Raw genomic sequence first — 24,989 nt, 5'->3', positions numbered from 1 at the left:
GGTAGAATGGCAAGAAGGAAGCAAGAAAAGGGAAGAGACTATAAGAGCTTTCAGGGAATACAAAAATGAAATAGTGGGAGAAAAGAAAACAGTTGTACTTAACTGTAACTGTTATTCATTGAGCCTTCTTCTATGCAGCCACACACTGGGGACTGCTTGCATGCAGGCCAGCTGTGGAAAAGATTTCCAAAGCTTTCTAGTAAACTAGGAATGCCCTCCTCACTCTGGCACTTTCCCATCAAAATGAACAGAAGGAGGGCCACTACTCAGTTCTCTCCATGCCACTGAGGGTCTACAGAGTTCACAGTCAGGCAGGAGGGAGGGATAAATGTCTGTGCAGAAGACCACTAGATGAACAACAGTAACAAGTAAGTACAATCCTATTTTCATAATCATGGATTCTGTGTAGTCTCACATTGCGAATTTAGCAAGCTCACTGGGTGAAGGAGGTAGGTGTAAAGCTCTCAAAGAGTCCATGGAAAACTGTCTTCGCAACCATTATCTAGCAATCCATATTAACCTTCATCCAGCAGGGAACCCTCTACAAGTGTTCCAACTGAAATACATGTATGAACATGGCAAAGAAAACCAGCACTCTTTTATAGAAGGAGCCATTATACATAAAGTGGCATTGAACAGTCATGCACTCAAGGTAGTGCATGATACCCTCTATCAACCCACAAGGATAGGCTGTGTGAGGTTGCTGACCATATGTGCCATGAAGAATGAGAGACAATCACTGGTAGGAGATCCTGGACAAGGCATCACCTTATGAAACTTAATTAATTGGGGGTGGGGGGTGGGAGAAAGGCTAGAACCTGCAATGTCCTCATTCCACAGTTGGAAGTGCTGTATATATATGTGTGTGTGTGTGTGTATATATATATATATATATATATTTAAAGCCTATCCTAAATGAAACACCAGGGAAATGCAAAAAAAATCAAATGAGAATTTATGCCTCTGTTATGTAACATCTTCAGAAATTCAGCAAGAGGAAAGTTTAGAGAGTTAGGGTCACAGCCAATGGCAAAAAGATAATTAACAGCACAAGATGCAGGGCCCAAACCCTGTTACATCCTCACAACATGCTTTTTCCACTTAGAGGTGCAAGATATAGTAGTGAAGGAGTGGTGTTTGCCATACAGAATAGTCAGAGGCTACTGCTACAGTGCAGGAAAGAAGCTGATCAAACTATCTGAATTGTCAGCGGGAGTGAGAATAAGCAGAACTGTGCCATGATAATGAAGGTGGTAAAAACAGGAGTGATGTGGCCAAAGAAAGGATGGACAGGGTGCACCGTAAACTGAGCATGTGCAGCTTGCCAAGCAAACTACACAGCAAAACCACCAGAGAAAAAAACATAAAAAGATTACCTTACCAAGGGATTAGAAGGACATTCCCCAATGACCGAGGTCCCTGTCAGGAAAGAAGCAAAAAGGACAGGGCACAGAATGTCTCTTTGTAGTGTAAGGCCAAATAGCCCAGGCTTCCAATCAGAGTGTCAGGGAGTTGGTCTCCATTAGTCAATGAAAATATAATTACAGTGCATTCCATGACTATGTGGAGTATTTACACTCAAGTAAGGTATGTCTAGTGTTGAGCTAGGAGAAAGATCTTCAAAATGCCACCAACTCACATGCGGAGTCCTGCACGGAACGGTCCTCTCTCCAATCCTATTTAACCTATTATGCACCGTCTTGACCAACTGGTATGAAAGTTTAGGCTAGGTTGTCACAATATGTGGTTAACATACAACTCTTTCTCCTGATGATGACCCTGATTCTATCCCAGAAGCATTAGCCAGCTACTTGGAAGCTGTGATGGAATGGCTCAAGCACAGTTATCTGAAACGCAATTCTTCAAAGACAGAGGTCATGTGGCTGGGCAGGAAGGGTCCAAGGGAGGAAGCACATCTGCCCAACCTGGACAGTGTACAGCTATCAGTGGGTCACTCCACCAGGAACTTGGGCGTGATCCTGGATGCTTCCTTCTCCATGGAGGCTCACATGAGTAGCATGGCTGGCCTTCTACTACCTTCACTAAGCCAAACTACTAGAGCCCTACTCGGCCCTGGAACACTTAGCCACAGTGATCCATGCAATGGTCACCACCAGGCTAGATTTCTGCAACTTGCTCTATGCAGATTTACCCTTATCCTTGATCTGGAAACTGCAACTGATCCAGAATGCAGTGACCAGGGTCCTCACAGCAACACCATGGAGATCCCACACCCAGACCGTCCTCCAACAACTCTGCTGGTTACCAGCTGAATTCTGGATAGGCTTCAGGTCTTGGTAATTACCTTCAAGGTCATGTGCAGTCTGGGCCCTGTGTACTTGAAGAACTGCCTCTCTGTCTACACCCCTCCAAGAGCTCTGTGTTCTGCCACCTCCAACCAGCTAATAATCCCTGACCCCAAGGAAGTCTGACTAGTGTTGAACAAGAATAAGATGAAAGCACCTATCCTTCTTGTCCATTTAAGATACACTTGGCCACTGTATCTTGGAAGAACACTGGGTCTGCATGCTGTTTCACACAACAGCCAACTAGTTGAACCAAAGAGACAACAAACAGGGTTTAGAGGCCAAGATCTTCATCTGATACTGTCTCATGCTGCCATTCAGAGTTTTTTTCCCCTCTGAATCTGTTGGCTCCCTTTAGTATTGCAATGTTAAATGGCTACTCATGGATCTATACTTCATGAGAACTGTAGACAATCCACTGAGACTATAAAAAAGCAAAATGTATTTCTGAATCCAGATGTTAGAGATTTATAAAATTAAATGTGATCAAGCACATTGCTTACACAGTAACTGAATATTTATATTATGAAAATAATCACAAAAAGCTCAAAAGCTCAGTATGGCATTGAACCTGAATTTAGTGAATTTGCAATTTTTCTTCCAAACATACTTTTCTATGTTGTTGAATAATGCAACTTTGTGTCAACACTTACTGTATCTTCAAGAAACTGAAACAGTTTCAACTCACTCTCCCATTATCAGATTTCTGAACAGGTGCATGAAGATCACTAGAGTAACGTAGGTTTCTGATTTCACTCTGCTTGGTTCATAAAAAAATACTCCAGCTTTGTTGGATAAAGTTCCAAAAAATCTTTCGCATTTAACCGTAAGTCCCTAAAAAGAGATCTAATAGGTTGTGTATAATTCTTCAAATCATGTCACTCAAGTGAAGGCTGAATATGATTGATAGTATTTTGTTTTAAATAGGAACCAAAGAGGTCAGGACCCTGTGGGATCTTAACCAGTTCTACAGAGCCTGCCAAACAGAGCTTTTCCACCAGGCCTATCATTGGGGCCCAGAAAGACCAAAAGGGAATGCTGGCCTAGGAACATACTCTGCTCTGGTTTGGCCTCACTTGGAGTACTGTGTTCAGTTTTGGGCACCACAGTTGAAGAGGGATGTAGACAAACTGGAGCATGTCCACAGGAGGGCAACAAAGATGGTGAGGGGTTTGGAGACCAAGATGTACTGGGAAAGGTTGGGGGAACTTGGTCTGCTTAGTCTGGAGAGGAGGCGACTGAGAGGGGATCTGATAACCATCTTCAAGTATTTAAAAGGCAGCCATATAGAGGATGGAGCAGAGCTGTTCTCTCTTGCCCCGGACAGGCAGACCAGAACCAATGCTGTTCCCTTTGTTCTAGACAGAAAGAACCACTGGTTTGATTTAGCAGAGCTCTTCCTAAGCTCTTAATATTTATTTTAACATAATCACCAAAAACTTAATCCCCAATATAGATAGGGTTGCCTTCCCCTATTCTGGTCCCAGTGGCCATGGGAAGCCAACTTGGCAACTCCTGTCATACCATTGGGTTCTGGGCTTCCTCACAGTCTGCTGATCGTGAGGCAGCATGGGTTTTCTACCCAGGCTGCAAAAACACTCCTGCTTGGGATGTTAATAAAGCTATGGCCAATTCCATGCCAGTAAAGAATTTGTTTGCACATAACTGCCTTCATACAATGGCAGCCCCACCAATTAAGGAATGAGGATCTTTCTAATTCCTTATTGGAATGGGAAAGAGTGAGGATGAGACATCTATCTATCTCCCACACAAACACACAAATATGTGAATTGTTTAGTGAGAAAAAAGTACAGGCTCTCTGGTGCAAGTTTAGAGCATTAGCCATTAGCTCCAATCTCCTCAGTAATCCAGGACACTGTGGGCCTTTCTGAAACCAATAAAATTAAAAACAGGCAGTAGTAAAAATATCTACTTGCCAACACAGTAGTTCAGAACAATTTTTAGACAGGGCTTTTAGAGTCATGAGAGTTTACGAATTGCCTCTTTCCTTCAAATTGGTTGAGAGTTAGACAAATTTTTCATCTTCATGTTAGTGCTAGCAGAAGTCTTACAACTTTAGTACACAGCTGAATAATGCATTCAGCAACATTGCTGTTTAATGTGTGTAGTAGACTGGCCTCAAAATCATAAGATCAACCCTCTTTCACATTAATAACTAAAAAGAATTGGTACAAATTTGCTTGTTGGAAGTATATTTAAAGTGTTAAGGAAAAGCCCATTCCCAGAATGATGTACTGTTTATGTGAATAACTGCAAATCTGGACAACGTGAATGTGTGCCCCGGTTTTCAGACTGGGGCACACAACGCACAATCATCAATGTCGGCTTTGACAGCCATTCTGCTAATCCATGACCTTGTGTACAAATTACAGATTGGATCTGGCAGAAAACTTCATCGGCGGCATTGGCAGAGTTCATTGTTCCTCACCTTCAGCCTGCTTTCTTGACACTTTCCTCTAAGAATCAAGAAGGGCTCACAAGCAAACTGCCACAAGATGGGGCAGACTAATGACAAGGATAAATGTGGTAAGAGTGTTTTTTCTCCCTTCTCTGATGAGGGAAGCAATGAACAAAATAGAAAGAAAGAGATAGTTTCCTTGATGTTCCATCATTGCTGCAGCACGCAAGGCTTTTGCAATTCTCCAAGAATTATCAGGACACAGTATACCAAAGAGATACCCCTGAGGTTAGTGCCTACATAAATAATTATGTAATATATTCCCTAGCTTGGCAAAAACTAAAACAACACATTCCTTAACACAGAGACTGTAAAAGATTTGAGTATCAATTGTGCTGCATTTTAGACCACAAATTTGCTCCGAGGAGTTTCAAAAGCTGTCTCTTAGTCTACTACATCTGTATCCAAAATGAGCATTCCTTCTACATAGCTTTTGACACTAGCTTCTTAGCACAGGGAGGAGCTGTATGGCAAGAATAACACAGTAGAATAAATGTTCACAATATTCACCCCAATATGTGCTGCAGACACACAACTGTAGACACACAGATACTTGTGTCATGACCATATCCTCTAAGCCAGTGCAAGGGGGCACTCTGGAGGCAGAGGATCTGACAGAAATGCTGATTTTGTGAACTAGGCAGATGGTGAGTGGGTGGGCAGGAAGGGATGTGCCAGTGTTTGTCTCTTCTGGCCCTTCCTTGCATACCCAGGGAATTGCTAATCGTCACTATGGGATCGTAGATGAATTTCCTCCAGCTCAAGCTGGATTCTGGAGATTTTTGGTGGGAGGGGCATGGAATTGGAATTGCAGAGGGTTAGACTAGATGACCCAGGAGATCCCTTCCAACTCTATGATTCTATGATTCTCTATGATTCCAGTTGTACTGGCTTCCTCCAATGAGGATCAGCTCCAGCTGAAAGCCTCTGGTTGGGGGCTGCCCCACTTGGCTCTGTGTATATCAGAAGGACCTTGAAACATGATTCTTTGTGGTGTCAATGTGTGTGTTACTCTGCCTGTTTCCCAAGACTCCTGCTCCAGTTCACCACGATGAAGCTCTGTTATTTGAACTCCTGGTTCCAGACTCTTGGCTTGACTTATGACCATGATCCAGCTCTAATTTGAATCAGGACCAAATCTGTCTGGTCGCTGAATAGATCCTGACCTTTGAATGGGAGGTCTTCCAATCTGGCCCTCATATCAAGCAGAACGGCTAACGAGTGTAACCATGAGTATCTCCACAAGACAATACTTAATGCCATTGATCTTATTTGCCTTGCTGCACTGCGCAGTTTTTCCTAAGTTCTGACCCTCTGCGATGAGGATCTTAGCTACATTCTATATATCTACATGCATTATCTCTAGGAATTGTGTCATTTCCCCCCTAATAACATTTGGTAGCAGCCCATGGCTGCTGTCAAATTAGCCATCCCATAGCCCCAAGGAGCACATCTTTCTTTTCAGAAGATCACATCTTCTGACTTCTGTGTTGAACAGGGATGAGTAGCTTTCTGCTCTTTGCTTTAGTGTGATAGAATAAATAGCTGCAGACTTCCTCTCTAATTCTATAAAGATTTTTTAAGCTTCTTGGATGAGGCCAATGCTGAGGCAGACTATGTCTTGAATTCCATGTAACATTGGGAGAGGCACCAGCCAAGATGTTCATTATATGGCATCTCTGAGCCATACGGGTATAAGGCCTAGTCATCTTAAAAAGTGCCATCCTAGCAATTTTAAATGGCAAAGATCTTCACTGCTCTCTGTGGAAGAGCAGTGATATACAAGTACTGAGGCCTCCATGAATCAGTTGTTTAGAAGCAAGTCTTCTCCTCATGGCAACAAGAAGGGAAGGAGTGCTCACCCAGCCTCTGATATGTGACTCTGGACAGGAAATGGGATCTCTTTAGATGAGGGGATGAGGAGCACTCCAAGCCTAGCAGCTTCTATGGAAAAGCTTGAAAACACCCCCCTGCAGTTGGTCTGCAATCATGGCAGTGAGACTAAATAAAAGCCATGAAGATAAAGTTGCTGCTTTGTAATCTACTTTACTCCAGCTGTAATGAAGAGGATGATCTCACTCATGCAAATACACCCCTCTTACACCTAGTGCCTATAATACTTTTATAGCAGTGATCAAGTTCCAGGAGCCGTGGGAAGTGTAGTTTTCCTGGGTCCTAGCAGTTTTGCGTGCACCTGATAGGAGACAGAAGATATGACGCAGGAAGACAGAAAGTGTGGAGAAGGAGGAATTATCCTCTAATGCTGCTGAATCACATAAGTGATATGGTGTGTGAGAGAGTTCTTTTTCAGTCTAAATGTAAATCCAAATCAAACCCAGGCTTCATAGTGCTTGTCTCATATTTAAGATGAGAAATGTACAATATGAAGGCTCATATCCAACTACAGTTCCAAATTTGCTCAGGATTTAGGGCAGAAACAATCTTGGTCACTCTGGTGGATTGCCTACACTAAGAAATGGGTGCATTTCTCTGATAGTTTTGAATGCTGTCCTCCCAGTGTGCTTTGTGGAAATGGGAATTTTCTTATTTTCCGAGGTTTGGCTCCAAAACAAGGAGCTAGGAGCTCCTGTGGGATACAGCCTATTCTGGGTTGGGTTTCTCTCCCCTTTAAGAATCAGAAATTGGGAGTATGCCTGGACCTGATACTGCAGCAGGATGTTCAGAATGCAGCAGTGGTCAGATGTGCCTTTTTCTACTTATGTTAACAACAACCAGTTATGCCCTTCCCTAGAAATTACTGATCAGCTGCAGTTATTCATTTTCTAGTCATAATCAGGTTGGACTATTGTTGTAATGTGGGTCTGCCTTTGAGGAGTGCTGGGAAACTACAAGTGGTTCCAAATTTCATTGCCAGGTTAATAACTAGTACCTGCTAAAGGGGCCAACTCCCATCTTATTAACTTATCTTATTTAATTTTTATTGTTGTGCATTCATCTACAGGGTTCATTGAAACAAGTAGTGCTGACCCTTAAATCTGGAGTCAGAATATCTTAAGAACCATATCCTACCATGTCTACCCTACTTTTCAGATCAGCATGTTGGCCTGTGCTACAAATCCCTTTGTTATTTCATGTGTGCAAAGTTTGCCCATGTTATATAGACTTCTGAACTGTGGCATGACAAACAGTGAATACCTTCCCCAGGAAAGAATTCTTATTCTCAATGCTGATGGCATTTGATTGGGCAATAAATATACAGATATTTAAGAAAGATCTCTGAGCCTCTTTAAAGGCCTTGTGGATGGGCACATTTTTTCTCTTGTCTGTGATTATAGTCTAATAACGAATTTGACTGCAGAAGTTTTAACCTACTGAAGATGTTATTAATTTCAACTTTATTATCTTAAAATGGGGGTAACTATTTTGATAAATAATTACTGTTCTACAGCTACAGGACATATCTCCAGTTATTTAAACTAATTATGTTTCTATAATTCTACACCTCTAAAAAGTGAAGCACCAGCTTCACAATCTAATCTGCATGGTCAAATGAAGAAGGCTGCCTAGGGTCAGATGCAGGTTTCTAGAGACCTCTTCCATTGCAACTCCTTTCTCCCTCTCTAGTCATAGGCACTATTCCTCCCAATTGTGACTCCTTTCTTCCCCTCTCCCTTCTAGGGAACATTCACACATTCCTTTCAGACACATTTGTGCCAGCAGATCTAAAAGGAGAATGGAATAGTTGCTGTTCTGCTGCCTCCAGTGCTCTTTCCACTAAGAAATGAGAGACTGTCCCAGAAAACCTCCCATGCAGCAGGGTTTCTGGAAAAAGCGTCTGGAGAAAGAAGCAGTTCCCTTGCACTCTGCTTCTTCTGTTACCACTAGGTACATTTCCCCACTGGGATCAACTTAGAATTTCCAGCCAGCCATTGGCCCTCTCTCAGGCTGTGGATCCCAGCATGTGCCAAGTCATGACAAGCTCTGATGTCAGTTCTGAAGCTGCTCTACCATTAGACTGCTGCTGCTTAGGTAAATACCTCAACTGAGCCAGCATATAATGACAAACAAACCATAGTAGTTAGTAAATTGGACTTGAGCTGTGAGCTATTTTGTGGATAAAGTCTTGTAGCTCTGCTGCAACCTTCCCGATTGAATCAGTAAGTGAACTGGAGGCCCGTTGACGCCTTTGGAGGTGATGTTTGATGGCTTCAGGTAGCTCTCATTAATTGAAGTGGACAAGTTGCTGGGGATGGTGAGGGCAACCACATGTCCCCTTGATCCCTGCCCATCTTGGCTGCTCAAAAGGTGCGGCCAGCAGATAGGAGGTCAAGTGAGAGATATCGTTAATCTCTCCCTGTCTACTGAGGAGTTCCCTGAGCTGCTGAAGGGGGCAGTGGTTCACCCACTCCTCAACAAACCATCATGGGAGCCAGCTAACTACCGCCCACTCCCACATCTTGCATTTTTGGGTAAGGCGGTTGAAAGGGCCACTGTGGAGCAGCTCCTAGCATTCTTGGAGGAAACTATGGCTCTTGATCCATACCAGTCTGGCTTCCATCCTGGCCACGGGGTGAAGAGGGTGCTGGTCACCCTGATGGATGATCTCTGCTGCCAGGTGAATCAGGGCTCGTTATGTTATATGTGCCGGCCACATTTGATGTGGTCAGCCATGAGTGATTGGTTCACTACCTCGCTGGGACAGGGGTACAGGGCACAGCCCTTGATTGGCTATGCTCTTTTTTCCAGAACCACACCCAGAGAATGGCAGTGGGGAATGAGTCTCCTGTAGTCTGCCCTGTGGAGTTCTTCAGGGGTCGGTGCTCTCCCCCACTCTTTTCAACATCTTTATCCACCCTCTGGCTCAGCTAGTCCAGAGTTTGGAGCTGAGTTGTCATCATTATGCCGATGACACCCAGCTCTATCTTCTCATGGATGGCCACCTGGACTTCCCCCCAGAACTATTTGCCAGATGTTTGGAAACCGTGACTAGATGACTTGAGCAGAATTGCCTGAAACTCAACCTCTCTAAGACAGAGTTCCTATGGCTGGGTAGGAAAGGGGCGGAACAGGAAGCTCGTTTACCCATACTGGCTGAGATGCAAAAATCACTGCACCCCTGGTCAGGAATCTGGAAGTGACCTTGGAAGCTTCACTGACCATGGAGGCACAGGTCAAGAAGGTAGCCCACCAGGCATTTTCCCACCTTTGTCAGGCAAGGCTACTAGTGCCCTATCTGTCCTCCGAGCACCTAGCCATGTTGATCCACACGACGATCACCTCCAGAATAGACTTCTGTAACTTGCTCTTCGCAGGCCTGTCCTTGTCCTTGACCTGGAAATTGCAGCTGGTGCAGAATGTACTGCTAGGGTTCTCACTGGAACACCTTAGAGGCCCATATCCAGCCTGTGCTGAGGCAACTGCATTGGTTGCCAGTTGCGGCCCAGATCTGGTTCAAGGTTTGGTTTTGACCTGTAAGGCCCTTAATGGTCTGGGACTCACATATCTGAGGGACTGTTTGTTGCCCTATGCCCTCCACAGAGCCTTGTGCTGAAAACACATCAAAAAAAGGACATCCAAATAATTTTTATTTTTATTTATTTATCATACTTCTATACCGCCCTAAGAATAAAAGGCTGTTATTGCTAGCAATCCCTGTCAATTTGAAATTAATGTATTATTATTCAGAAAACTCCAACCAAGGTAGATAATTAGAAGCCTTTAGTCAAAGAATCGTCTGGTTACTACAAGTCAACATACACATTAAAACACTTTCCTCATCTACATTAGTTTGCAGTCCTCACTGCCCCTCTCTGGGTTGCCAATTATAATGCTGCATAGATAAGAAGCCAAAACTGGAATAATTATCTTGTTAAAGTACAGACTATAGGGGTAAAACTTGCTCTTTTTAGCCACCCAGCTTCATAGTCATTTTCTAGCTCTCCAATCTCCTTCCTACATAACACGTAACCCTTCCTGATGTTCCTTCTGAGCCAGTTGGGTTTGACTCAGTTCCCTGTTTTTGTTCCTTCCTTTTTATCCAAACCACCTATCCTGCCTTAATGTTCTCCTCTTTTAGTTTGTTTGTTTTTATCCTGTGCCCTTCCTTCCACTGTATTGCCTCTGGGTTTTCTATCCCTTGGCATCCCTACATATACTGGGAGCTCTACACCATCCTCAGTTTACAAAGTGTTTTTGTTATGTTTTTTTTTAATCTGAAGGACACTTGGCATTTTCCCTTCTCTCATTGAAGTAGGACATCAAACTGATTGGCTCTCTGAACAACCAAACATTCAGTGTCAGAAGTTTCCCCAACCACTCGGTGTAGTGGTTAAGAATGAAAGTTTGACAAACCAGATTAGACTCCCCACTCCTCCAGAAAAAGAAGAAGAAGAGTTGGTTCTTATATGCCGCTTTTCTCTACCTGAAGGAGTCTCAAAGTGGCTTACATTCACCTTCCCTTTCTTCTCTCCATAACAGACACCCTGTGAGGTAGGTGAGGCTGAGAGAGCCCTGATATCACTGCTCAGTCAGAACAGTTTTATCAGTGCCATGGCGAGCCCAAGGCCCACATGCAGCAAGCAGAGTGACCTTGGGCTAGTCACAGCCCTGATAGTGCTTTTCTGACTGAGCGGTCCTGTCAGGGCTCTTGTCAGCCACACCTACCTCACCAAGTGTCTGTTGTGGGGAGAGGAAAGGGAAAGCGATTGTAAGCCACTTTGAGATTCCTTCGGGTAGTGAAAAGCAAGGTATAAAAGAGAGAGCTCCCAAGTGTTTAAGGATCCTTTGTCCTGAGAGCAAGAAATAAAATTGAATATTACTCCCTGCAAACAAACAATGCTTAATGAAAGAGAAATAATTCCTCTTTATAATGCAACATGCACTCCCTCCCCAAATCTCAACATTAGGACCATTGCTCCAGACGCACTACTCTTACCAAATAGGGATGAGTTGTTCAAGAACATCATAAAATACTTATCTCCTATGCATAAAAAGGAACCTTCAAAACCTGACTTGAGACCATCAAATGGTTGTATTTTTCAAGATTCTTTTGGGGAATTAGAGAAGATTTTCAGAATTGATCCACTTATCCCCACTAACACTTCCTTAAAAAACAGAAAATCTCAACAGATTGAGAGCATAAATTATTTGCCTCTGCAAAATAAGAGAAAAGCAGTGATAAATTCCAGTGCTGGTTCAGCTAAATGACTGCAGGAGATCCCCCCCTCACTATCCTTTCTCTGTTGGAACTTAGCAGGTTGGCTAAACAAGTGTTCAGATCCGGATTTCCAAGATATAAAAAACAACTTTTCTTCTTCATTAGCATAATACAATACAGGTTTAAGGTTTAAACTTAAGTCAGGAAGTAGTAAAAAATATTGTAAATGAAGGTACCAGCTAGAAAGAAGAGTTGTACTAAAAAGTTCTTCAAAACTAGTCACATACCATTCTATGCTGGGTTGAGATAACACTGTTCCAGTCAGCGTCTTGTTGGATTGTAGTGACTAGCGTTGGTAGCTCCTCAGAGTGAGGTTTGTTGTGCAATATGGTATGCAGAGGCAGATGTGAAGCCACCAGCTCTTCATTGTTGCTTTCCTCTTGCTCCTGTAATGCTAAGTCCTGGGTTGGTGTTTCCTCTCCATCAGCTGCAAATGGAGAGGTGGCCTGCTTGGAAGACATTCTTCTGCAACATGAAAAGAAGAAGAAAGACACATTTTGTTATTTTTTAAGATAAAGAAAATAATCCATTAAAATATGCTGTTAGTAAATGTATTACTTAAACTACAGACTTGTCCTAGCAGCTGTCCCACAACTGATTTATCAGTTGCCCTAAACCAAACTGGAGAAAGGTGCACTACCAAAAGAAAGTAGTGATTACTGGTGTTCTCACGCAATGGGTACTCTGAAATAATATATCACTTCAGAGTAATTCAGAGTAACTGTTATTCATAAATGGAAGTCTTTAATATAAATGTCTGTGGTTGTACACTGACCTTGTTAGTCATGTGTCTGTCATTTACCTGAGACTGACAGGTGCAACTGAATCAGCATGCCTAATATGATTAACAGTCTCTCTCTAGTGTATCCCAGAGTAATAAGAGGCTCAGGATTAAGTTTTTAGCATTTACTAACAATTTCCAAGCGAAGCAGGTGAGTCCTGCATGATTCAAGGCATGCAATGTCATCATATTTGAATTACCATGTGGTGTTATTTCCCACAGCCTTAAGATAATATGAATGTTATTGACATACACCCCCCCTCCTCAGAATCTTCTTCCCAAAGGATTGTTTCTGAGTTTCCTCATAATTTCAGTAGGCATTCAAGAAATGCCTAGCTGTTTGCACAATTAGGCTTGAAATCTTCTGCTCCCATAGTCAATTAATTATGGAACATTTGAGTTGTGCAAAACAAATTTTACAAGCCACCAGCTATGCTGTTCTAAACAAGTCCAATGATATATTTGTTTAAAGCATTATTATCTCATAAGCTATTTTAACTGGAACAAAGTACTAAAATTGTTCTGCATAGCTATGTAAAGCTAAGTAGAACTCTGAATGTATGACTTATGTAATGACTTCTGTAATTCTTAACTATTGTTCTGCAGTTCCCATTTTATATATATATATATATTACAAGGTGCACATAACTTAGAATAATAAAGTTAAATATACATAATCAATTATAAAGATAGTTTTCAATATATTTTTACTGTTGTATTGCATTTTGTCATAATCTTTCACAGTATGTTTCATAGAAGCATTCACATAACAATAACTTTTATTTTGGCTGAGATATAAATTATTTCAACTCAAAATGCAAAATTATATTTCATTCAAAGAACAATATTCCTTTTTTAAACTGAAGAGGTAACTGAAAATGTATTATAGGAGATTCATTTTTAAAAAATAGTATATATTTATGCTAAAACTGCATCAATAACTAGATAATAAGACTCTACCTTAACTACTCTTTAATAATAATTGATTTCATATAATTTCTTTAAAAATGCACAAATCAGTTAACAGAGGAAACCACAGGAGCATTTTTCAAATTAGCAAATCATTAACTCAGTAGTACTGTTTCTATAGACAAATAATTACTGATTAAAGAGCCTGGAAATCTGAGACTAACAGTTAAATTTACAGATCTGACACATGCTTTCATGAATATTACAGTGAAGGAAATATCAAGTGTAAAGAAAAATAATTAAGTTAATTCCAATTTAAACAGTAGTTTTTAATGTAGCAGTCCATGTTTCACATAGGATTTAACAGCTAATGCTAAATTTCTCACAATTAATGAGAACACACAGATTTAGCATCCTACTGAAAAAATTAATATAGGTTCAGTTAATCTAATTATACACAGTTCCAAATAACTGCACTACAGGCCTTTAGAGTAACCTGAAAAAAAATTAAATGCTGATACCTATTTAGTAAAAAAAAAAAATTACAAAAAAATGGTCATACTGACTTAATATTTTCTAGGAGAGTATGTAAACATGACTACATCCCCTGTATAGCTAAAAATCACTTGTGGGGTATATAGCAAAAGGATATGAGTCCTTGTGTTCTATACTTCACAGTGGCCAAAACAGTGACTGTCATATAATAGTCCAATCCTAACTTGCAGCATGGCAACTTTGTCATTACCTTTGTGTTACAATGGCAGGATTCAGGCTAGCAGAAGTATAAACTGGATCAAGCATTTAGTTGACAGGGCAGTACTTAATGCCTTACTTTGAACCTGTAGATGCACTACTGCAATGAGAGTGATATACAATTGTACACGAATGTCTAGTAATTTAAGGCAACCAGACCTTTAAAATAGTTACTGGGAAGAAAATTCAATTCACTTGAGCATTAGGAGGTATCTTCCAATTACAAACAGGACTGACTTCTTCCAGAAGGAATAAGCTCCGGCTGCTTTTCTCAGTTTAAATTAATCATGACACAAACCCAGAAATGAAAACGTCTCTTAAGAATAATTCCAACTACAAACTGCACCAATGAATAACAGTGCACAATCCTAATTAAATGCAACTGTGCAGCTGTGAAAATAGGTTAAATCTGTCCAAAGCTATGAGATGGCTTTTAAAGGCTGGTTTGTTCAGGAGTGTTTTCCTAAGAAAGGCTGGGCCTTCAGTCTTAATCAGCCAATAAATTATTTCCTGCAATTACATTAAATAGAAAATTATCTTCAAATTGGGAATGTTAATTGAAAATCAAAATTCAGAGTGAAGTTTAGAAATTACATGCTGAATATAATTAGTGTGGAAAGACTTCACCTCAATTTCATCAACAGGCTTTTGGTAATTCCTCAAGTGACCATTCTGAAAAGCTACTCCATTAAGAGTGCAATAAAGTGAAAACACCTTTCTTTCTTTTTAAATGTACACCATTTCATACTATTTTACACACATATGCTCCAGTGTTCATACCCATAAACAAACATCCAATGCACCCAGAAAAGTATTCTTGATTAGATGGTATCTATTAGACATACATGGTATCTATTTGACATACACTAACACTAAACAGTAAATAGTGGGGGCGAAATTAACAAAATTTAAGAGTTTTTTCTAACCAAATTCATTTACATGGGTCCAATTCCATGCATTTATACTGCCCACCTTCTTTATTTAGTTTAAACAGAAAAAATGTTTTAATGAGTTCTCCTACATTCTTCTGACATAAGTTGTGCATTTAGTAATAATATTCAGAAGGCGCATCAGCAAAAAAAAATCCTGTTGCTGCCACAAAACCACAATTCAATAGACTTCTGTGGAACATCCATTTCAGTGAATGAAGGCTGCAGTGCCGGGAACACTCTCTGAATTCAGGGAGAACAGAGAGGCAGTCTCATTTTCCTCTCTCTCTCTCTTACACACAGATAGATACACACACACAGGTGTTTCAACACAAAAATGCTTCTATATACTGAGGGACTATTGTCATTAACAGTACCATGTTCAAGAGATACTATCAGGATGCTATAAGATCCTCACAAATATATGCTCAAACTACAAGTATCTTTAATAAGGCAGATGACTGTCCTGTACTGAAAAGCTGCCCTATTGGCTACAGAAAAGAAAGCAATACGATGCTCCTAAAATATATCAACTTCTTTATCAGTTTAGCTGTGAATATGGTTGAGACAAGATCTTTGGACTTCGATGAATCAAGAGACCCTGCTGAAATTTCCACGCCCCAACTACTGAAATCTAAAAATCACTCTCCTACCCTGGATTATTCAAAGTCTGTTACAAGCTTTGTATATGCTCATTGATGGCCTTAGATATTTTTGCACCTCAAACAAGAAGTCAGAACGACAACGACACTATTGCTATTTTCAACTAGCTTTTGCTTTAAAAAAAATGCCAGAGAGAAAGAGAGCATGTGAGACAAAGAGACAGACACGAAACTGTTCTGTTTCCTGCAGGCTCATGTTTGGTCAGTTCAAAAACCAAACAGTCCAAAAAGTGAGCATCCATTATGAGAGCTTGAAGGATATCCTAAAGCCTGATCATTGGTCTATGAACTGTCTACATGATAGCAAAGTATTTATCAGCATTCCTCTCATATTTTCAATTATTTGCATACCACATATTTTAAAACTGCTTTGTATTTGTGTCATTTTGGAGCTTACCTACTATTTTTTTTGTGTAACAAATTTATAAGTGTAATCAGTCCTCTGCTGGGGGTTATCTTTAAAAAAATAGAACTGAATTTCACGCCACTTATAACCCCTGAAAACTGGGATTTATAATGGAAGTGCTGACACAACCTCAACTAAAGCAGCGCAAATGGTGCTGCTATAATACACAAAATCAAGTTCTATTATTCTAAACTCTTCTCACTTGTGGGGTTTTTCTTTTACTGTGCTCCCAGACAAACTGCTGAAACATGAAAAATTTAAATGCAATCAAATGGATCCAATTCCACTTTCCTAGAACAAGTGTGTACAGTGGTATAGTAGTAAAAAGGGAAGCATTCAATTTGTTGGTTGCTTGTTTTTAGGGGGGGAATCTGTTGATAATATTGTGCAATAGAATTAAAAGATGAGATAATCACACAGACTACATTGTATGTTGACTCCACAGCCCTAGCAAAGGGTATAACATATTGTCAGATTACCTATTCAGTGAAATGGAGGAGGGGAAGAATTTAAGGGGGCTACAAGGTCATCGCTATAATAAATTACATAACATCATTATAAAATCAGATGGACTGAAAACATTAATCTGAAATTAATTCCAGATTTTGCCTGAGATCAGAGCCCACAAAATTCCCCTCTTCAGATTGTAAAATGCCAAAAAGGAGTGCAAGTAAATTCTCAAACATCAATGAAGTTAAAATCATCAAATCAACTTAATTTGTCATACACAGAAATTAAAATTAAGCTAATGGGCTTTACTTTGCCCAGATGTTCTTTTTAGAGTTGTATACACACTAAATTCATAAGTAGGGAATTTTTACATTTAGAATGATTTGCTCCTCTTCTTGTGAAAGCTGTTGAACCAAATAAGGATCACAGGCTTACCAAATGTAATGCAGTCCCTTTTGTAAGGAACAGATGCTGATGCAAAGTTTTCACCTAAATGGCCAAGGGTTCTCCAAGCCATTAAAAGGTGATCATTCAGAATTCCTAGAGGGCATTTGGAATCCTCTCAAAGTGAGAGAAAATTAACAATACGCTACTCCATAACATGTCTGCATGAATAAGCTCAGACAAAGGGCATTTCATACTGCCATAAATAGGTGCACTGTATTCGGAAAATATTATTACTCCTTTGCTTCTTGGGCATTCACTGTGCTTCTTTTGGAAAGTCCACAGTACTTCAAAGTCTGATTTTGAACTGCTCTGCAAAGTGATTTTTTTGGCTACACACTGATTTGAGAGAGTTGTGTCTGCTGAAATGTGATCTAATGCTAGGAACCTAAATCCAACTGTCTATAGCTCTCAGAATCTAAGAACCATACTTAGGTGGAATTGACCAAGAAATCCAGGTAGTATTGGACTGTCTGTTGTGAGGAGAAGAAGAGAAGGTGCTGCTTTGAGACTCCTTTGGTAGTGAAAAGCAGGGCATAAACACCAACCGTTCTTCCTCCTCCTCTCTCCAAACTCCACCCTTCCTAGCCACTGCCATCTCCAGGAGTTTCCCAAGCCTGATTTTGCAACTCTATTCTGGTGCACTCCTCTTATTGTACATGATCCCTCTGTAAAGATACTGAGCTTATAAATGCCACCTATACCAAACCTGACTATAGTCAGTAAAGGACTCAAACCTTGCCTATGTCTGAAGCTGGCTGAGACTCCAGAGATGATAGACTTGATCACTTAAAATTTATACTGGCAGATAATATTATCTCTGTAAATTTACAGCTATTGCACAAAATCCCTAGCTCCTGAAAGGTTCTAAACAGCACCTCTCTCTACTATGTTAGTTTCTTAGTTTTTTGAGCAAGGGGATGCTAATGAGATATGATTGAAAATGTGAGTCAAACACCGGCATATTTGAAGTGTAGAGTCCATTCTACTTCAGAACCATTTCATTGTCCTCATTCTTCTGCATGTATTGACCTGTTTCCTAATTAAACAACAGGTTCACTTATTTAAATGAATAAGTTGTCATTTAATTTGGTCTAGAAATGAGACCACAAATCAGACATAGAAGATTTGCAATAGAAGAATACACCTTTTCCAGGAAACATAATAAGAAGGGGAGGTAAAGAAATTTTAATCTTGGCACCAGAATATTTGGGATCATGCTCTTGCCAAGCATGTTATGCAGCAGTCAATCAGAAGCATAATACATTGCTAAAGTATTGCTGTAATCTATCTAACATTTAGCAATTATTTCCTAAAATTATAATATATGTTATCCAATTAGATGGGACAAACATAATGGAAATGAGGTAGTGCAAGATTAAATGCCAACCGTGAGATTTGCATGCTGAGATTTTTGAACTGCTGTAATATTTGGGTTCAAAATTTATTTGAACGATAAAAAACTCTTGATTTTGGCTTTCTGCTCTCTAATATTTCCTATGTATTTAGCTAATTGTTTCACTATCATAGTAAAAGACACACATTTATTTTATTCATTTATTATTTTGATTTATTCTTACCACTCTCGACTAGATCAGCTCACAGCAGGTTACAGTTTAAAAAAATACAATTGTAGTTTCAGAGAGCAGTTATATTGGTCTAAAGAGCTAGATTCGTCCAATAGCACCTTAGATACCAACACGTTTTATACCCTGGACTCAAACCTAGGTCTCATGCAATCCAGAAACTTTAGAAATTAAATGCAACTATTAATTGCTTTGCAGTGAGATACTGGTTGCCTCAATAAGAACTGTGAACTCATAACAATTGTTTGGCATGGCCACAGCCTTTTATTTGACAAAGCGTGGCTTGGCATGGGGGGAAAGGATCTTACCCTCTTGCAGTCATCCAACCGCAAGGCAGCCCGGTCAGCAGACCCAAACCCAATTCATCAGGCTCCCTGGCTCTCCAGACTTGACCCAGACCAACAGCCTGCTGGTTAGTGGGAGGTGGCAACTGGGTAAACCCATTGGGCATCCCACCTCTAATAGGTTTCCCTATCACCCAGAAATGCAAGCCACCTACCAGGCCCGCATCTGCACAGCCCCTTATGGACCGTCCTATAAACAGGATACAAGCTTGGCCCTGCCTCTTGCTGCTGTGCCATCGGACACAACACTTGGAGACTGCCAGGAGCAGGAGACCGCGCTCCTGCCTGTCTGGTCCTTCCTGGCTCCCTGCTTCCTCGCAGCAGTAATCCGTCTCGTCGTTAAGTCTCCAGGGCTCTTAAAGAAGCCATTTTACTCTCTTTAAAATAACATCAGTATCACATACCACCAGACCTTTAACTGAAGCAAGATCACCAGTATCTCTTAAATGTGCAATCTTCTTATTAGGTTTCAGGAGCATCACAAATCTCAGCCAACGATAAGAAGATTCCTGAGACAGGCAATGTAGCCAAAAGGCATACAAAAATCCAGTTGCAACTCTCCCGTATTTAGGCAGAAAGCTATGGTTTGTTTGCAAGGTGATGGGTAAGTAAAAAAGTTAAGAATTTGGGCGGAGGGGAGCCTGGTGAAATAGATCTATGAAGATCTGTGAAGGACACTACTTGTGCCTTGGATCCTTGCCCATCTTGGATATTAAAATCATGTAAGCATGACATCAACTAGCCCTTGATGTACACCATAAATCAACCACCAACTCAGGGGACCTTTCTTCAGCAATTGAATGAGACAGTTGCCCATCTAATTCTTTTAAAACCACCCCTGCAGAAAAATAATGTGGCCAGTTACTGTCAGACTCTATCTACTATTTCAGGTCAAAGTAACAAAGAGAATAATAGCTGCCCAATTCCAGATCTTCTTGGTTAATTCATCAGCTTTGGCCACTTTTCAGTCTGGCTTCAGGTTTGACTACGAAACAGACAGCTCTGGTAGCTTTGATTGACAGTTACCATCGGAACATAGACAAAGGTTATCCCTCCACAGCTTCTTCTGGACTTATCTGAAGCCTTAAATACAGTGGGCTATGTCATCATGTGAAAGCATCTGGAGACAATAGGAGATATTAGCTGATGTGCTCTAGCCTGGTTTAAATCTCTCTTAATAGACAGCACTCAAAAGACTGCCATTAGAAACCAGGTCATCAGTATGGGACCTGTCCCATGGGGGTTCCAAAGGGCATAGTCCTATCCTACCACCATTCTATTCAATTCCTGTATAAAGCTGTTACAGAATGTCCCACTGATCACAGAGCTCTGCTTCAAGCTGTCCATGAGGTCAAGACACTGAGCAACTGTCCCAAGTCTCCACCTATTGATAGACCACTCTCCAAGGCCCACCCGTATCCAAAGGTATTCCTCACTTCTCTTTGGGTATCCACACTGGTCAGTTAGAATATATCGTGTTAAGAGGGCACTCCTGGCATTCTGTTCATGTAAGCTACAACTAATGCCCACACGTCTGGCTTTTGCTCAAGCTAGCCTTCACAGGGTTACCACACTTTATATTCCCAGGGATCTGTTTCAGCTTTGTTCCAGATTTTTTACTAGTTTTAATGTCTTCAGTCATAATCCTGTTACACAGTTGCCTGAATGTCCTATTCTATTGAGTGCACCTTGATTCTCAGTGAGAAAGATGAACTGTAACGTAAATTTTTAAAATGGGATAAAATTATCATGATTAGCCTTGCTGAGTTGTTGGCCAGAAGAAAAGGATAGATGCATAAATGTGCCTTGTTTCTTTTTCTTTTTTGGTTTTAAAATTTTGACGTTACTATAATGTACTTTTCACAAAAGGTGGATTTGAAAGAAAAGTGCTGTCAGAATTAAATAAAACCTGTAACAATGCACCTGAACAACATAGTGATCTTCTCTATTAACTGCTGCCCTAAGGACTCCAGAAACAGAAGGATTGTACCCAAAGAGTCCTTACAGAACTATAGCTCTGCTTGCAAGCTATTTAGGAGGGATGACACGTTCCCCTTTCGTTGCTAGTATTGCAATCCTGAATGGTATAGAAAAGCTTTGTTCCCCTTTCTTTGCTGTTATCGCAATCCGGAGCCTGTGGAGAAGAGTATTTAACTAGCAGACAGTGGGAAGAAGGAGTTGGGCTAATGTGCTTCTCCAGCACGAATTTCGGACAGGAGAGAATTAAGTTCTCGCTGCAAGTATTTTTGTCATTCCACCTATTGAAGCATTCACTGGCAGATTTACAGACCAAAACTCAAACCCACATGAGGTGCTAAAGGCCAATGAAACTGTGAAGATACAACTTAGAATTCCAGGAAGTTAGTATTTTCTACAGTGTATATTTAGCTGATAATACTGCTGTTGCTTTATTTATAAAGCTTAAGCCTGTTCTTTGGACTGGAGCTCATATGCCTCGGAATGCTTTGACTCATGAATTGTTTCTCCTGATAATGTTACATCACGTAAACTACCTCTGTTTAAATGGTTAGCATTAGCTTCTCTATGATGATGGCTATTAAAGTCGTATGACTCTGCCATGTGTCTCTGCATATCCAATTTCTTACTGTTGCAAAAAACAAAAATCCTCCAAACATACACCATCTTTAGTAAGAACCTTCTCATATGAAAACAATAGTAATAGTACAGCCTGCTAGCACATTTTGCTCTGTTTCTACTTGCTGCATTGAAACAAACAACAAAGCATAAAGTGTACATACATATAGACTAATCGTAACAACAATAAGAGGAGATGTAATAGCTATGCATTGACAGTCGCTTATGTGGCAAATACCAGCTGTATTTGTTGGAGAGATACAGAAATTGATTGAATGTTAGATTATACCGACAGACATCAATCTGTAAAAAAATTAAACAGATCTTTTAAGGAGTTGTGAATACTTGACATCTCTCTACTACATGATTTCAGGAGTGGATTTGCAAAGATGACCCAGAGTGAAGACATAATAATAAGATAAAAACAACATGCAACATCACTTTATTGTTGGCATAAAACTAAATTAAAGGTAAAGGTATCCCCTGTGTAAGCACTGGGTCAGGTCTGACCCTTGGGGTGACGCCCTCCAGCGTTTTCTAAATTAGGCTTAAACTAAATTAGGCTTAAACAAATCATGTTTTCTACTTCAAGATCTTGAATACTGATTTCTAAAGCTGGATTCGACTAGTAAACATTTCTCTTTTTTCCAGATAAGGAAATCAAGAATCAATTTCAAGTTCATCTCTAATTACTTTATAGTAAACCACAAAATTAGGGTCTTGGTATAAAATCAAACAATGGCTACTGTAATGCAGTTGCAGATTATTGGCTTATTTTAAACTCTACCACGCAAGCCTAGAAAACATTCCTACAGGCACAGTAGTTCTGATTCAGCAGAGGTTACACAAGCATCAAAGCAGTTAAATATAGGTGCCAAACCACACTGCCAGGAGCTCTCTGTACTGTGAGGTAGTGTTACCTGACACCTTACTGAATATACAATTACTTGTTTCTGCAACTGAGGACAATCAAATTGTCACCTTCCATTGTAATAAAACACAACTGGCGTGGTGTTCAGCAGAGTGCAAACATAATTACCACAAAGCAACAAAGAGAAAATCTAAATATCTGTAAAGAATAAACACATCAGTCTAGCTATCCAAAGAATGATCTTCATTAGAATATTCAAAAATACATGGGAAGAGATATCAGCATCAGAAGATGATCCAGTTTCATATGAACTGTTTTATGTAGCTGGATATTAATACTTATAGAAACCATTAGTCAAAGGAGACAAGTGGTTCAATTCTATACAGAATTACTGAAGTTTAAACTCATTGATTTCAGAGGGCTGAAACTAGAGCAGTACTGCACAGGATTGCACTGTAAAGAATATGGTACACGTTAATGTGCCCTCAGGAAGGCCCTCAAATTGGTTTTGGAATGTTGACTGACATGAGCTTCATCCCTATTTCCTAATTTGGTGCTACAGTTGCCAGTTCTGGGTTGGGAAATACCTGAAGACATTGGGGGTAGAGCTGGGAGTGGGGCAGGATTTGGGGCAGGGAAGGACCTCAGTGGATTATAACACTATGAAATCCACCCTCCAAAGCAGCCATTTTCTCCAGGGAAACAGATTATAGCTGCAGATGAGCTATAATTCCAGGGGATCCCTAGATCCCACCTGGAAACTAGCATCCCTATTTGATACATTTGAGGAAAAACAAAGGAGGGGGGAGAGTTGGTTTTTATGCCCCACTTTTCTGTATCCGAAGGAGTCTCAAAGTGCCTTACTTTCCCTTCCTCTCCTCACAACAGATTCCTTGTAAGGTAGGTGGGACTACAAGAGTTCTGAGAGAACTGTGACAGGCCCAAAGTTCATGTGACCTTGATTAGAATCCACCAATCTTAACCACAACACTATGCTGGTTTACAGTGTTGCATATATACTGTAATCTAGTACATTCCAGAGTGAATTTATCAGGACCTTTTTTCTGCAAAGTTTTTTTGAGACTTTCCAGCATGTTCTATACCATCAACTATCAAATACTGTTTAATTTATTCAATGATATTGTATCTATGCTCTACAATGATTTTATTTGTTCTTATCTGGGCAGGTCCTCTGTCTTTTCCTGCTTCATCTTTTCAAACAAGATTAATTACAGATTAATACATATGTAAAGATACTTAACAGTCATGACTGTTCTCCTGTGAAGCAGCTCAGAGACATCAATTCAACTACTTGATGCCTGTGCTGTGCAAACTAATAAATGTGCCACACGATAGTACCATCCATACAATCTAAAATTAGACTTAACCTGTTAGAAACCATACATGGTTGTACGCTTCTCCCTAGTCAATTAATATACCTAATAGCTTGTGGATGGCCCCACTATGTGGATCAAAATGATCCATATAATGGGACCACCCAGGGCAAGGGTGTAGTGCTTACCCAGGAAAAAAGCTACAGATTTCCAGAAAAATCTTTAAAACGTAAAGAGGTAGGATGAAACAAAATACAAAATAGTCAAACACATATATTGACTGCTATTCTAGATTCATACAAGAGTATAAGAAGGACGGTCTAATAATTAAACCAAACAGAGAGAAACAGACCTATCCACTGGCAATATGATAAATAAAAGAAAGAAAAATGCCCTATTTTTGTAGTTTTCCTTGTTTCTTTATTCTTTAGGACTTCTGTCAAAATGGAATCCAGGTAATATCCATTTTCAGTGAGATTCTTTCATCAGTGACAAGTCCTTATATATATTAATAGTATAATACTGGCCATAGGCTCACATAGGTATGGGGATACCAGTCTGTATACAGGATTCAGTAGCAGATGTATAGATGTTCCTTGGAAATTAATATCTGAATGCAGAGAGTTTATAGACCACAGGCTTCAGCAATGTAACAGAATTCTGACAAGACACCAAACTTTTAGACTATGAAAGTCTGCTGATGTGCAGAACCAAGTAGGATCCAATTCTCTGCTTTTGTGCCCAGTATTGGGAACAAAGACACAAATACTTGGAAATAAAAAAAAAGCATACTTAACAAATAGAAACAAGTTCTTACTGGGAACATCCACATGGCAAAAATTTACTTGCTCCTCCACATGGCTAATGTAATCAAGGTCTAAAGTTGAAATAGTCACATGAGCATTATATTTAGAATCAAAACATGGCTCTGTAGTTCCCACATCATTATGCTGTAATGTGCTA

General features: G+C 40.2%; 1 protein-coding gene across 28 annotated transcripts in view; it reads right to left on the bottom strand.

The window, feature by feature from the left end:
- Positions 1-24,989, bottom strand: part of SOX6 (SRY-box transcription factor 6) — a 607,104-nt gene that overhangs the window by 362,178 nt on the left and 219,937 nt on the right. For all 28 annotated transcript variants that reach the window (XM_077321651.1, XM_077321668.1, XM_077321671.1 and 25 more), the window contains one exon: positions 12,190-12,427. In XM_077321651.1, coding sequence (XP_077177766.1) covers positions 12,190-12,423 — 234 coding nt within the window. In that variant the 5' untranslated portion in view covers positions 12,424-12,427. Of the gene's footprint in view, positions 1-12,189; positions 12,428-24,989 lie in introns of those variants that run through there.

Source organism: Paroedura picta, chromosome 2 (assembly GCF_049243985.1).
Source record: "Paroedura picta isolate Pp20150507F chromosome 2, Ppicta_v3.0, whole genome shotgun sequence".
NCBI classification, from domain to species: Eukaryota; Metazoa; Chordata; class Lepidosauria; order Squamata; family Gekkonidae; genus Paroedura; species Paroedura picta.
The sequence above is the reverse complement of the archived record's forward strand: the minus strand, read 5'-3'. Positions and strand labels throughout refer to the sequence as shown.